At 48.0% G+C, this 15,564-nt stretch overlaps 1 protein-coding gene across 1 annotated transcript in view; it reads right to left on the bottom strand.

Annotated features, from left to right (window-relative positions):
* LOC104994294 (epididymis-specific alpha-mannosidase-like) overlaps positions 1 to 15,564 on the bottom strand; it is a 47,661-nt gene that overhangs the window by 18,992 nt on the left and 13,105 nt on the right. The window contains exons 5-9 of the mRNA XM_010847801.1: positions 15,273 to 15,445; positions 13,283 to 13,371; positions 12,531 to 12,768; positions 4,130 to 4,328; positions 1,334 to 1,521 (exon numbers count right to left, since the gene is read on the bottom strand). Coding sequence (XP_010846103.1) covers positions 1,334 to 1,521; positions 4,130 to 4,328; positions 12,531 to 12,768; positions 13,283 to 13,371; positions 15,273 to 15,445 — 887 coding nt within the window. The remainder of the gene's footprint in view (positions 1 to 1,333; positions 1,522 to 4,129; positions 4,329 to 12,530; positions 12,769 to 13,282; positions 13,372 to 15,272; positions 15,446 to 15,564) is intronic.

Consider the following 15,564-nt stretch of genomic DNA (forward strand, 5'->3'; position numbering starts at 1 on the left):
CTATGACCAACCTAGACAGCATATTAAAAAGCAGAGACGTTACTTTGCCAACAAAGGTTCATCTAGTCAAAGCTATGGTTTTTCCAGTGGTCATGTATGGATGTGATAGTTGGACTATAAAGAAAGCTGAGCGCAGAAGAATTGATGCTTTTGAACTGTGGTGTTGGAGAAGACTCTTGAGAGTCCCTTGGACGACAAGGAGTTCCAACCAGCCCATCCTAAAGGAAATCAGTCCTGAATATTCATTGGAGTAACTGATGCTAAAGCTGAAACTCCAATACTTTGGCTATCTGATGCGAAGAACTGATTCATTAGACGAGACCGTGATGCTGGGAAAGATTGAAGGAGGAGGAGAAGGGGGTGACAGAGGATGAGATGGTTAGATGGCATCACCTACTTGATGGACATAAGTTTGAGTAGGCTCCAGGAGTTGGTGATGGACAGGGAGGCCGGCATGCTGCAGTCCATGGGGTCGCAAAGAGTTGGACATGACTAAGCGACTGAACTGAGCTGAACTCCCCAGCTTCACCTCCATGGCCCAGTCATCCCATAAGTTTCTAACCTGCTCCAGACATGCTCTGTACGTGACCTTGACACTCATCTGCATCCTACAGGGGCAATATTACCTCTTCCTCACAGAAGAGAGTTGAGTCTCCATCTCCATGGGGTGAAGCCACGTTTGTCCCCGCTCTGATGGTTGGGAAAGTCAATCCGTTTCCCCACCCACCCCACTCCCACATACACAATGACTAGTCCTGCCAACAGTCCTCTGTATGAATGTCATGGCCAGTGTGGCACATTTCTGACTGGAGACAAGTTTTAGCACTTCTTGGTTCTCATCAGTATAGTGGGGGACAAGTGGAGATGGAAATTTGTGGACATCTTCTTTTGTGGCAGCCGCTGAGATCAGCAGTTTATATGTATCATCATATTCAACTGCCTGCCACCTATCTAGGTGGACAGGGGCTTCTGATTATCCAGGGAGAGAATCAGGCTCAGAGAGCGAAAGTCACTTGCCTGAGGCCACACAGCTCAACTGAGATTTGAACCTGCACAGGACGGTTGGGCACCAATACTGCTCCACTTTGCCCTTTACCCTCTGGGTGAACCTGGTTCTAAAGCTCACTGAAGCCACAGGTGGAAGTCTGGGGACCTAGCCTTGATGCAGCTTCATCATGCACAGGTCCTGGGACCCAAGGTGACCTCAGTGTTCTCATCTGTCAAGTGGACCTGTAGTGACCAGGGACCGGGAGGATCTGGCGGCCTAGGGAGGGGGAAGCACACACCCAGGAGGGTCCCATCCTGTTCCTGCCACTGAGAGGTGTGGTGTTACCTCGGAGACCGCCCAGCGGAGCTTCTGGAGCTGCTGCAGGCCCCAGGCCCGGTCCAGGAACCGGTGTGGAGCCAACATGAAGCGTGTGAACATGGACTCCCCGGCGTAGAGCAGAGCACTGGCTCGCCGCGCCAGCCCCTTGAGCCCACTTCGGGAGGCATAGAACCCGGTCCAGGAATGAAACATATCTAGGAGAAAAAGGCCAGTAGTGGCTAGGATGTCCTGGAGCCCCCTAAGCCTCAATCCTGGAAGACAGAGGAAGATGGTGTTAGTGAAGGGTAGACTCCTACCAGGTTACCTGGGGAGGCAACCTGGGTTGGGGGTGATATCAGGGCTCCTGCTCCAACCAGGCAAGCAACTGCCCAGGAGCCCTTGAGGAGCTAAGCAGGTGGCAAGGTCAGGCTGGGCTGGGCCAAGCCTGGAGAGGCCTGGGTACTGAAGGACTGTGATGGGGACAAGACAGCCCAGTGAGCGTGGGACCCTGGGAAAGCCTGTGACCAGAGGTCTTGGAGGACTTCAGGGGAGGAGGGAGTGGGATGAGGGCCAGGAGGACAGGACCCAGAGGGGAGGGGCCTGGAGTGCTGGCAGCCCCTGTGTGTCAGGATCCTGGAGAAGCCTGCATTTCAGTGGGGTCCCTCTGGCTGCCTGCAGGGAGGGATGGGAGGGATGAGAGAGCCCAGGAACTACTGTCCTGACCCTGGACTGAGAGGACAAGGGTGGTGGGGGAAGGACAAAGGCTGAGCGCCTTGGGGACAGGCTGTGTCTCAGCAGGTGGCTCACTGTTCCCTATTATTTCTGCTTCCTGCCTCCTCCCCAGGCTGGGCTGTGCTCCCATTCCCTGTTCGTCCCTCAAAGGACCTGGCTCAGACCAGGAGGGGTAGCCATGTGGCCTGGGGAAGGATCGCAGCTGTGGGGCCAGATGCAAGGGTCCTCCACACAGGGCCCCCCCCACGCTGAGTGTGGACAGGTCAGGCACAGCCCCTCCATAGCCTCAGCTCTAAGCTCAGCACCAACCCGCCAAGGCTGTCAAGATCCCACTGTCCTCCAATCAGGACCCAAGCCTCCTCTCTGATGTCCAGTCTCTGATTAAATGGCACCTCCTCCAGGAATCACCAATGTAGCCACGCCCACTCCACCACCCACAGGACTTATCTGTGTCCTTTCCACCAGGATGCAGCCACTTCCATAGACTTCCTCCCCCCTCGCCCCCTACCCCAGCCTCAACATAACCCCACATACATCCTTGTATCCCCTCCCACCTCAAGTGTAACCAGGCCTACATAGAGGTATCCACTTCCACCTGGGCTGGAGCCCCACCCACATCCATGTAGCCCCTCCTACTTCCCATTAGGGGAGGAGAAGCCAGTCCTCCCCTAATCATAGGTTCCCAGGAGGTGTCCTGAGAGCTAAACAGCTTCCCCTTCTCACCACTCAGATGAGAGGCCAAAGCCCAAGAGGTACGACCAACTCAGGTCTGGGGGAATCAGGGCAGTGCCCAGACTGGAACCAACCCCTCTCAGTGGGGACCCATCCTGGTGTCTCTTTGCAAGGGAAGGAAATGAGAAAAGAAGTATTTACAATTGAACTGCCATGTGGGTTCAGTCCTCCGGGAACCCACTTCACTGATAATGAGGACCTCTCCAGCTGAGTGATCCCAGCATGGACCTGGGGCTGGGCAAAGCTGGCTGGAGGCAGGGCCTGATTTCGTGTCCCTGGGATGTCCTGGCTCATGGGGACCTGGGCCCTTTCCAACCTTGATACCTTCTTCAGCCTCTTGGTTTCTCGTTCTGTGCAAAGACGGAGCAGGAGGACAAGGCTCCTTGAAGGACTCCGGGGTTTTATGCAATCAAGGTTGCAGAGGATTCGACCATTTGGCCAAAAACATTCCCTACTGATGTCCTGATCAGGCCCTGGGCCGGGGTGTGGAGGGTGGTTCTGTCTCCCTAGCTGTCAGTGGGAGGCTGTGTGTGGAAAAGTCCTTCCTGGCTTGTAGATAGGGGAGCCAAGTCTGCAAGGAGCTCAGCACAGGGGACAGTGGGGTTGGGCCTGAGAGTGGTGCTGATTCTGGGCAGGCCCTGAACTAAGATTCCTTAGGAGGGACTGCGCAGATCATGTCACAAGTGGGACCTTACCCCACGTGACTGAGATGCTATCATAAACTATTAACGGCAACATCTGCTGTGCCCTCTCTTTGGGTCAGGCACTAGGCTAAGGGCTCTCCTCCTTCTCACTTCATTTTTACCTTTGAGGCACTAAGCACCACTAACATCCTTATCTTCCTGACAGAGGACAGATCCCAGGGTATGCATGTATCCAGGCAGAAGGCTCACCCCAAGACCTTTCACCCCTTAGACCAAAACCATCCCAGACTCCAGGACACAGGCTTGAGGAAGACAAGGTTCCCCAATAAGGACTATGTGGTAATCAGTGAAAACCGGGGCCCTGGGGGCAAAGAGGGGCCAAGGGATCTAGCCTTAAAGTCAGGAAGGCTTCCTGGAGGAGGTGACTCTACAAGGCAATGAGGACTTTCCAGGAAGAGAGGGTGGGAGGAGAGCACTCCCACAGGGAGCACTGTAGTGAAGGGCATAGAGACAGGAACCTGCTGAGTGTGGACCCTGGTGAGAGGTTCAACGTGCTGGGACCAGGCTGTGTACCTTGGTGGGTCAGGTAGGTGCGAGCAGCCCCCATATCTCCCCCAGTCCCCCTAGTAGGCTCCAAGCTCAGGGCTGAGCAGACACTGCGTTTGGAGACATTTTAACTCCCTGGATCACCACCTCTACCCCCAGAGGCTCATACCTGAAGAATACGGCAGGAAGTCACGGTGGTCTCGGACCTGCACTGGCTCATGTTCAGAGTGCAAAGTTTGGAAGTATTCGCTCAGCGTGGCGTACACCATAAGGACACCAAACTGGGATACATGCTTGTTGATGTAGCCCATTAGATAGTCCATGTTGGCAAACTGCACCGAGGCATTGAAGAACTGCCTGTCGCACCCCTGCAGGCCAGGGAACAGAAGCAGCGCCTTGCATTTCTGGGAGCAGAGCCCAAACTAAACAGGGTGAATTCCCCTTCAACCCCCAAAGCCACCCTCCTACTCCCCATGGGGGCCAATAACCTTCCAAGTCAGCTGGCAAGCTCAATGCCCTGAGTGTTTCCTTCTCTCCCCCACTCTCTTTATCATGTTCTAACGTACACCCCTAGTACTGGTTTATCATATAGCTGGATATTTGTACTTTTCCAGCACCTTTCCCCAACTCTTCTTCACCTTAACCTCACCTCTGGAAACCACGAATCACCTCTTTTTTCTATAAGTTTTTTTTTTTTTCCAAGAATTCACATATAAGTGAGATCATGCAGTCTTCCTCTTTCTAACTCATTTCACTCCCTGAACATTTGTTAGACTCCATCAGGATTACTACTTACTAATGTCATTAATAGTAACAACATACTAAGTATAAATAACAATGGTAATAGGTTGCTCATGTTTATTGTCATTAATTTCATCTTTAAAAAGGTTGTCAAAATTTAATTAAGTTGGTAAATTCCTATATATCTACCAAGACTGACTCATGAATAAGTAAGAAATCTGAACAGACTGATTACCAGTTACAAAATTGAGTCAAAGTCAAAAAACATCCCAAAAAACAAGTTCAGAAACAGTCAGTTTCATTGGTGATTTCTACCAAAAATTTAAGAGAAAATAATACCAGTGCTGCTCAAACTCTTCCAAAAAATGAAAGAGGAGGGATTGTTTCCAACCTTATTCTGTGAGGCCAACATTACCCTGACAGCAAACAAACAAACAAAAAAAGAATCCTGCAGAAAAGAATGTACAGGTTGATATTCTCGATGAACATAGGTGAAAATATCCTCAAAAAAAAAAAAAAAAAAGCGTTAGCAAGCCAAAGTCAGCAATACATGCAAAAAATACTACACCATGGGGTTTATTCCAGGGATCCAAGCATAGTTCAACATCCACAAATCAGTGTTGCACACCACACTGAGAAAATGAAAGAATCACACATTCAACTCAAGAGACACATAAAAAGCATTTGACGAAATTCAACATTCTATTATGATAAAGCTCAACAAAGTGGGTAGGGAAGGAACATGCCTCAACTTAAAAAGGCCATATGTGACAAGCTCACAGCTAACATCATGCACATTGATGAAAAGCTAAAAGCGTTTCTTCTGTGATAGCCAGTGGGAGTTTGATGCATGACACAGGGAACTCAAAGCCGATGCTCTGTAACAACCTGAGGGATGGGGTGGGAGGGAATAAGGAGGGGAATTCAGGAAGGAGGGGACACATGTATGCCTGTGGCCAATTCATGTTGGTATATGGCAGATACCATCACAATATTGTAAAGGAATTATCCTCCAGTTAATATAAATACATTTTTTAAAGCCTTTCTTCTAAGATCAGGAAAAAGTCACAGATGTTCACTCTTATCACTTTTATCTAACATATTATTGGAAATCCTTGCCGTGGCAATTAGGCAAGGGAGAAAAAGGCATCCAAATTGGAGCAGAAGAAGTAAAACTTTTGGCAGATGTAATGATATTATATGTATAAAAACCCTAAAGACAAAATCTGTTACCAGTGATAAATCCAGTAAAGATACAAGGTACAAAATCAATATACAAAAATCACTTGCCTATTAGTGTTTCTGTGCGCTAATAACAGACTCTCAGAAAGAAACAAGGAAACAATTCCACTTTGCATCAGACTGATTAAAATACCTAGGAATAAATTTGACCAAGTAGGTGAAATATCTGTACACTGAAAACTATAAGACATTGATGATTGAAATTTAAGAAGACACAGATAAATGGAATGATATTTTCTGTTCACAACTGAAAGAATTTATATTGTTAAAATACCTGTATTACACAAAGTAATCCACAGTTTCAATGCACTCCCTATGAAAATCCCAATGATGTTCATCACAGACACAGAACAAACTATCTTAATATTTGTGTGGAACCACATAAGACCCTGAACATCAAAGGAAATTTTGAGAAAGAAGGATGAAACTGGAGAAATCACCTGCCCTATTTTCAAACTGTACTCCAAAGCTACAGTAATCAAAAAAGTCTGGTACTGGAATGAAAAGAGACATGTAGATCAATGGAAGAGAGCAGAGTGCTCAGAAATAAGCCCAGGCATATATGACCAACTACTTTATGGCAAAAGAGCCAAGAATATAAAATGAGGAAAGGAGAGTTTCTACAATAAATGATGTTGGGAAAACTGGATGCCATGTGAAAGAATGAAACTGGACCACTGTCTAACACCATGCACAAGAACTAACTCAAAACGGATTAAAGAATTGAACACAAAACTTGAAACTATGAAACTCCTAGAAGAAAACATAGGTGGTAATCTCCTTGCTGAGGTCTTTGTTGCTGGACCAAACTCCAGTTCACTCATGCCGTGCTAAGCAAAGCCAAACTACTGATAACTGGGTTTGGTCAATGTATATATGTATATGTATACATACATATCTATATCTATCTACCTATGTATCTATGGATAGAGAGTTTATTTGCAGTGCGCCAAGAAAGGAGAATGGCAGCTCATGCTCAAACAATCCAAACTCCCAAATGGCTTTCAAAGGAGAGTTTTCAAAGGCAACATTAGATGTGAGGGTTGTAGCATGCGTTATTAGCTCATGGAATTTCTCTTTCTTGGTTGGTGGTATTATGGTATTTCTGGCTCCAGCTAACCTGAGGTCTACATACTGGTGGTCAGCACACAGTCAACTTCTTCACCTAGCGTGGGGTTTTGTGTCTGCAGAACGACGCAAGTACGTGGCTCTCGATGGTGCCTGTAGTCCTTGGAGGATCTGCAGGTCCTAAGCTAGTCTTATTTCCTTTTGTTGCTGCATTCCTTTGTCTCTTCATTTTCTCTTTTCTTTGACTGAATTTGCTCCTGGGAACTCAGGGAAGATCTAGGAAGCTAAAGCTTTTCTACAAACAAGAAGTGAGGGACAGGGAGGGTGTGGGAGTCTGCCCCTGAGAAGGGTCCTGCTGGGTTTCATTTTGATGATATTTCTCTTTTGTATTTGACACCAAAAGCAAGGGAAACAGAAGAAATAATGAATAAGTTGAATGACATCAAACTAAAGAGTTTTTGTGCAGCATAGGAAACTTCAAGAAAATGAAAGGACAACCTACCAAACAGGGGAAAATATTTGCAAATTATATATCAGATAAAAGATTAATACCCCAATTACATAAGGAACTCATACAACTCAGTAACAAACAACTGGTTAAAAATTGAACCAAAGACCTGAATAGATATTTTCCCAAAAAAGACATACAGATGGCCGATAGACACACGGAAAAATGCTCAACATCACTGATCATCAGGGACATGCAAATCAAAACCGCAAGGAGACACACCTCACACCTGTCAGAATGGGTTTCCTGTCACATAGAAGAAGCAACAAGTGCTGGCGAGGATGAGGAGAAAGGGGAACCCTCTTACACTGTTGGTGGGAGGATCAGCTGGTGGGGTGAAGCCACTGTGGAAAATAGACTGGCAGTTCCTCAAAAAATTTAAAGTAGAGCTACATATGAGAGCATCTGGATATTTATCTGAAGAAAACAAAATTACTAAGATATCTGCACCACCATGTTCATTGCAACATTATTTAAAATAGCCAAGATATGAAATAACCTAAGTGTCCATCAGGGCTTCCCTGATAGCTCAGTTGGTAAAGAATCCCCTGCAATGCAGGAGACCCCGGTTCGATTCCTGGGTCGGGAAGATCCACTGGAGAAGGGATAGGCTACCCACTCCAGTATTCTTGGGCTTCCCTTGTGACTCAGCTGGTAAAGAATCCACCTGCAATGTGGGAGACCTAGGTTTGATCCCTGGGTTGGGAAGATTCCCTGGAGAAGGGAAAGGCTACCCACTCTAGTATTCTGGCCTAGAGAATTCCAAGGACTGAATAGTCCTTGGGGTTGCAAAGAGTTGGACATGACTGAGTCACTTATACTTCACTTCACTTCACTTCACTTCTAAGTGTCCATAAAGAGAGGAACAGATAAAGAAAATGTGATATATATACAGAATGATATATAAAAAGCCTTTCTTCTAAGATCAGGAAAAAGTCACAGATGTTCACTGTTATCACTTTTATCTAACATATTATTGGAAATCCTTGCCATGGCAATTAGGCAAGGGGAAAAAAGGCATCCAAATTGGAACAGAGGAAGTAAAACTTTTGGCAGATGTAATGATATTATATGTATAAAAACCCTAAAGACAAAATCTGTTACAAGTGATGAATCCAGAATGAATCGTTATTCAGCCATTAAAAAAAAACACACACACAAGGAAATCCTTCCATTTGCAACAACATGGATGGAAACTTGAGGGCGTTGTGCTAAGTGAAAGAGCTCAAAGAGAGGAAGATGAATGCCACATGACATCATTTATATGTGAATTTTTTAAAAATAACATGAAAAATAAGCTCATGTACAGAGATAAACTGGTGAAAGCCAGGAGTGAGGGCTGGAGGGTGAGGGAAATGCATGATGCGGGTCAAAAGGTACAGACTTCCAGAAGCAAAATAAATGAGTCATGGGGATAAGTGTATAGCATGGTGACTGTCGCTAATAATGCTGTGTTCTCTTTCTGAAAGTTGCGAAAAGAGTAGATATTAACCTTCTCATTACAAGGAAATATTTTATACTTACGTGTGGTGACAGATGTTAACTAGATCTATTGCAGTCATTTTGCAATATTTACATGTGTGGAATCATTTGGAACTAAAATTATGTTATATGTTAATTATATCTCAGTGAGAAAAGAAAAAAGAAAGAAAGTGAAGTCACTCAGTCATATCTGACTCTTTGAGACCCCATGGACTGTAGTCTACCATGCTCCTCCATCCATGGGATTTTCCAGGCAAGAGTATTGGAGTGGGTTGCCATTTCCTTCTCCAGGGGATCTTCCAGACCCAGGGATGGAACCTGGGTCTCCCGCATCGTAGGCAGATGCTTAAGAGAAAGCAGCAGTATAAAAAAGTTCCCCCTAAGAGTCACAGTATTCTAAATTATCATTGTTGAAGTTTGACATAAAATGTAATTATAGTGAGAATGTATGTAAGAGGCAGGGCTCGCAGGAGGCAAAGTCTTACTTTGAGATGAAATTATGCAATGCATACAGTTGTTCAAATGCATTGCATGTGTATCTCAAATCTTAGACTCAATCTAATATCTATCATCTCTGATTCCATACATTAAAGTTTGTAGCTCCTGGCTCACAGAAGTTTTGCAGAGGAGACCTCTGTCCAACTCTAATGGGCACAAGGAAATAGGAGCAAAGAAAGTTCTCTTTAGGCGTTGACAGGTGAGCCCAGGCAAAATTAGTCCTAGAAGTGGCCAGTGTGAAGAGACCATCAGAGTTTATTGGTTCTCAGGATGGCTACCCTGGGGCTCAGACAGTAAACAATCTGCCTGCAATACAGGAGACCTGGGTTCTATCCCTGGGTCAGGAAGATCCCCTGGAGAAGGGAATGGCAACCCACTCTGATATCTCTGCCTGGAGAATTCCATGGACAAAGGAGCCTGGCAGTCACGTCTGACTCTTTGAGACCCTGTGGACTGTAGCCCGCAAGGCTCCTCTGTCCATGGGATTCTCCAAGCAAGAATACTGGAGTGGGTTGCTGTGCCCTCCCTCAAGCTGGCTAAAGAGATAAATTCACGAGATCCATATGTGTCATCTTTCTTCTGAATTTTGTTATGAGCTCACCACAAAAACTGATGAGGGTGGATAACATGATAAACAACTTAACTTCCCTGTCACAGGTAGACAGACCCCTGAGACAGGGCCAAGCAGCCCCAGAGAGCCTGCCTGGATCCAATCAAAGGCTTTGGTCAGAGGGCAGAGACGCTCATGACTGGACATGCAAGGTTGTTTCAGGGGTGCTCAGAGCCATCTCCACAAGGAAGTATTGGAGTAACATGTTGCTGAGGCAAGCCTAGATTTATAAAACCTACCAACCTAGATAGCATATTCAAAAGCAGAGATATTACTTTGCCAACAAAGGTTCATCTAGTCAAGGCTCTGGTTTTTCCTGTGGTCATGTATGGATGTGAGAGTCGGACTGTGAAGAAGGCTGAGTGCCGAAGAATTGATGCTTTTGAACTGTGGTGTTGGAGAAGACTCTTGGGAGTCCCTTGAACTGCAAGGAGATCCAACCAGTCCATTCTGAAGGAGATCAGCCCTGGGATTTCTTTGGAAGGAATGATGCTAAAGCTGAAACTCCAGTACTTTGGCCACCTCATGCGAAGAGTTGACTCATTGGAAAAGACTCTGATGCTGGGAGGGATTGGGGGCAGGAGGAGAAGGGGACAACAGAGGATGAGATGGCTGGATGGCATCACTGACTCGATGGATGTGAGTCTGAATGAACTCGGGGAGTTGGTGATGGACAGGGAGGCCTGGCGTGCTGCGATTCATGGGGTTGCAAAGAGTCGGACACGACTGAGCGACTGATCTGATCTGATAGGACCCCAATTTGACAGTCTTCATAATGGATTGGGTATAGGAGAGCACACAATGATATAAAATCTTGCAATCTGGACCCAAGTTATTTTAGGTGTGCATGCGTGCAAAGTCAATTCATGTCCAACTCTGCGACCCTATGGACTGTAGCCCACCAGGCTTCTCTGTCCATGGGATTCTCCAGGGAAGAATACTGGAGTGGGTTTGCTGAGCCTTCCTCCAGGGGATCTTCCCAACCTAGGGATCAAACCCATGTCTCTTACATTTCCTGCATTGGCAGGCAGGTTCTTAACCATTAGCACCCCCAGGGAAGCCCTTTATTTTAGGCAGATGTTTTTATTTTCCTTTTGTAAACCTCAAATTCTATTTTGAATTGTTGAGAAAGTAAATATTTCATTATTCTGTTTCTTTACTTCCTGCAGATATTTTCAGTTATGCTTCAAGCTGCAGCTAAAGTCATATGTATTTATATATTTTGACTTTGTCATACCAATTGGCCTATTGATATAATGTATAGAATTTTGTTTGTTAAAAATTTTTTACTAATATATGCACGTATATAAAAATGTAGTAAATAAAAATAGCAAAGAAAGTAAATAGCATTTAAAATGGTAGTCAAATGCTAATTATCTGATTGAGTCTGAACACAAATTTCACCTTCCCAACTGCCCTGCTAAGTAGCTGTGTGGCCTTAGAGAGATTTCTTAACCTCTCTGACTCTCAGTTCCCTCATCGGCAAATGGGATACCATGCTGCCTGCCCCCTAGGCCCAGTGAGGCAGATTAAATGTATAAGAAGAGTGTATCCCATAGAACAGTGCTTGGGGCACAGTAAGTGAAAGTGAAACTGAAAGTCACTCAGTCGTGTCCAACTCTTTGCGACCCCATGGACTATACTGTCCATGGAATTCTCCAGGCCAGAATACTGGACTGGGTGTCTGCTCCCCTCTCCAGGGGATCTTCCCAACCCAGGGATCCAACCCAGGTCTCCCACATTGCAAGTGGATTCTTTACCATCTGAGTCACAAGCGAAGCCCAAGAATACTGGAGTGGATAGCCTATCCCTTCTCCAGTGGATCTTCCCAACCCAGGAATCGAACCACGGTCTCCTGCATTGCAGGCAGATTCTTTACCAACTGAGCACCTCTCTCAGTAGGTGCTCCATAAAGTTTAGCTGTGACAACAATGAGGAAGTAGGGTTGGGCACTGTCTCCTGGGCATACTTTTGGCCCTATACTTTTGGCCCTTGACCCCAGATTGAACCTACGAAGCAGGTCTTGTCATCATCCCTATTTTACAGATGAGAAAACTGAGGCTTAAGGGTCCTAAGTCTCACAGCAGCTGAGTAAGCAGCCAGGATTCAGGCCTCCAGCCCTGCAAAGGGAAAAGGAGGAGATGGCTGGGTAGAAGTAGGAGACCCACCTGGGTGAGGGGCTGCATTTCAGATGGGAGAGTCTGGGGTGATCCAGCACAGGGGAAAGAGCTGGTAGAGTGGGTGAGGACTCGAGGGTCGGGGGCTGCAGGGAAGGAGGCCTGAGCCAGGGCTGGGACAGCTGCCTGGCCCACTGCCTGGATGGAGACTGATCTGGTTAGAGGTGGACCAGAGTCCAGGGTGGACCTATCACAGCAGTCCTTGGGAAGAGTTGGGGAACCAGGGCCTGGGGCCCCGACTTACCCAGGGCCAGAGGATGTGTGGTGTCAAAAACCAGGGGGCTCGTTTCCTCACATTGTAGGACAGGGTGTTGGCATAGCGTTGGATATTGCTCAGGGTGACAGGTACAGTCTGGTTGGGGTACATTCCATCCCAGGGTGGATCTGGGAAGACAGCTTTTTCATTCCAGTAAAACCCTTTACTGAGAAGCAGAGGAATGTTAGAGGAGACACCCTGCTGGGAGGGCAGGCCTGCTCGAGGCCTCTGTCTCCCATCAGTTGGACAGACAGGCAAGTGGTGGGCAGATGAGAGCCTTGTGGACAAGAGTCACCACATCTCAGCCCTGTGGGATCTCGGGCATGTCACTCTGCAGGGCGCCCAGAGCATGGTAGTGAGTCCCTCTCCTCCCACCAGGTCTCTTCTCCCAGCTGCCCTTCATCCCGCTGACAATCTCCCCTCTTCAAAGAGGGGTTCACCCACTGCCTGTAGCCTCACAGGCTCAAAGGGACAGAAGGGGACTGAACCCAGGTCTTCCAACCAGACAGCCCACAGGAGGGCTGTTCCCATGACTTGGATCCTTGGAGCCGCCTCCTGAGCCCAATGTTGCTGCCCTCACGGCTGCTACCGTGGGACCTTGGGTGGGTGTCTAGACCTCAGTTGTTCTTTCTGTAAGATGGGTGCTAGGTGAGTCCCCTCAAGGCTGGCCGTGAGGGTGGGGGCTGACGTGCTTCAGGGAGAGGGTTGGGAACAGGGTCTGGCCCAAGGCAAGAGCTCACGAGCAATAGCCGTTCTCATCCAGGACGTGCGTGAAGATTTCCTGCTGCGCCAACAGGGACCTGGATCCTCTCCACACGAACTGCATCTCCTGCAAACACAGAGGGAACAGTGAGGGCCCAGGGGCAACAGGATGCCCGGCTCCCCTCCCCAGAGCCCGCCTGAGTCTCATGGCTGCCTGCACCCCCTCCTCTCAGTGGCTCACGGCCAACGTCTCCCTCTGCTGCCTCCTCCTCAAGATTCCTCCTGACCTCCTAAAGCCACAGAGGGTGGAGGAATTTGCCCTTCAGAAGGCGCCTTCCTGCACATTCATCCCACCCCTCCTCAGGGCAGGACATGCTGTCAGAACCTGCCAGCCATACTCTTTCTAAATCTGCTTGAATCCCTCCCACACGGGGAGCTCATCACCTCTCATTGAGGGCATGGTCCATTTTCACGTTCTGATGCTTAGAAAGTGCTCAGGGCTATGAAGCAGGGATAAAATCCTGCTTCCAGGAGAATTACCTCGGAGCCATACAGTTCCTGATGCCTCTGTGATTTGGTTTCTGCACACGAATCTCTGGGAATCACACCCAGCTCACACACTTATCTGAATCGAGCTGCTATAGGAAGTGTGTGCAGTGTAAGGCGTGGCGCTTGGTGGGGTCACTAAAAACCTTACTTCTCTAGCCTGCTGGGAGCCCAGAGCCTCTTTGATAACTCCACGTTACCACTGCCCTGCAAAACTTTATTATCAGAGTGATCTGCATGGAATCCTTACATTTTTGGCCTTAATTTCTCCATCTAGGATAATTTTACACTACCTGTTTTGGGTTGAATAGTGTCCCCCCAAAAAACACATGCTGAATTCCTAATCCCATTAGCTCATATGACCTAATTGGAGATAAGGCCTTTACGGAAGTTATTGAGAAAAAATTATCATGAGGGCGGACAGTTATCCATTACAAGTAGGGATAAAAGGAGAAATTGGATCCAGACAGACACAGTGGAAGATAACACAGGGAGAAGTCATCTGCCTCCAGGCCAAGGACACCTGAGGCCCCCAGAAGCAGAGAGAAGCCTGGAGCTGACCCTTCCTTGACGTCATCAGAAGACGCATGGCCCTGTCCAGGGTTGGTCTTGGAGTTCTGGCCTCCAGACCTGTGAACAACATTTTCTGTTGTTGGGAGCCCCCAGTTTCTAGTACCTTCTTAATTCAGCCTCAGTAAATGAGAAACTACATCATAGGCTGCTGTGAGGATTAAAGGAAACCCAGAGGGCGGTGGCTCCCACCAGGCCTGGCACTTTGTAGATGGCAAAGGCAGTGTCTGGGTGGTTGTTGAGTGTTACATTCACTCATGCTCGCTGCCCACCCATCAGAAGAGTTATTATGTCCCAGATACACTGAACCCCCAACCGCCTCCTCTCTGCATTGAGCATGGTTTACTGAGTGCAGGTCTGTGCCAGTCCCTTTGGAGACTCAAAGAAGAAGGCAGCACCAGCCCAGCTGCAGGGGGAAGGGGACTCAGGGCCGCAGGCATCCGAGCTGGTCCTGCAGCTCAGCCAGGAGCTAGATCTGCAGGAGGAGAGAACCATTCATGCCAGAGGGCACAGCAGGGCAAAGATGGGCCTGGGACATCCCATGGCCTGTGTAGCTGCCAGCATCCCAAATGCTCAGGAGAATAGCAGGGGCAGTACTCTTGCCTGGAAAATCCCATGGACGGAGGAGCCTGGTGGGCCGCAGTCCATGGGGTCGCTAAGAGTCAGACACGACTGAGCGACTTCACTTTCACTTTTCACTTTCATGCATTGGAGAAGGAAATGGCAACCCACTCCAGTGTTCTTGCCTGGAGAATCCCAGGGATGGGGGAGCCTGGTGTGCTGCCGTCTATGGGGTCGCACAGAGTCGGACACGACTGAAAGTGACTTAGCAGTAGCAATGAGATGCAGGAAGGAATAGAGGGGGAAGAAGCAGAGGCGGGTTGGTAGCAGTGCATGCAGCTCATGGCTCACCTGGTCCTGCTGCATGGTCTCCTTCAGGTCATAGTCTATCCGGGAGATGATGTGGCCATTGAAGCCCGCCAGGGCAAACAGGGTGGGAGTCGTGGCAGATGCGCCAAATGAGTCCACCTGCCAGGAGAACTGCGGCCGGATCCCAAACGTTTCATAGAGAAACCTGTGTCCTTCTGCAAAGAGATCAGCCTTGGGGATAAAAGTGTGGTGGCCCCTTGCCCCCTAACTCCCTCAGAGCCCTTGACTTCTCAGGGCTAGAGTGCCTTCTATTTGGCAAGGAGGGTCTTGCTGC

This window comes from Bison bison, unplaced genomic scaffold (genome assembly GCF_000754665.1).
Source record: "Bison bison bison isolate TAMUID 2011002044 unplaced genomic scaffold, Bison_UMD1.0 scf7180017864255, whole genome shotgun sequence".
Classification (NCBI taxonomy): Eukaryota; Metazoa; Chordata; class Mammalia; order Artiodactyla; family Bovidae; genus Bison; species Bison bison.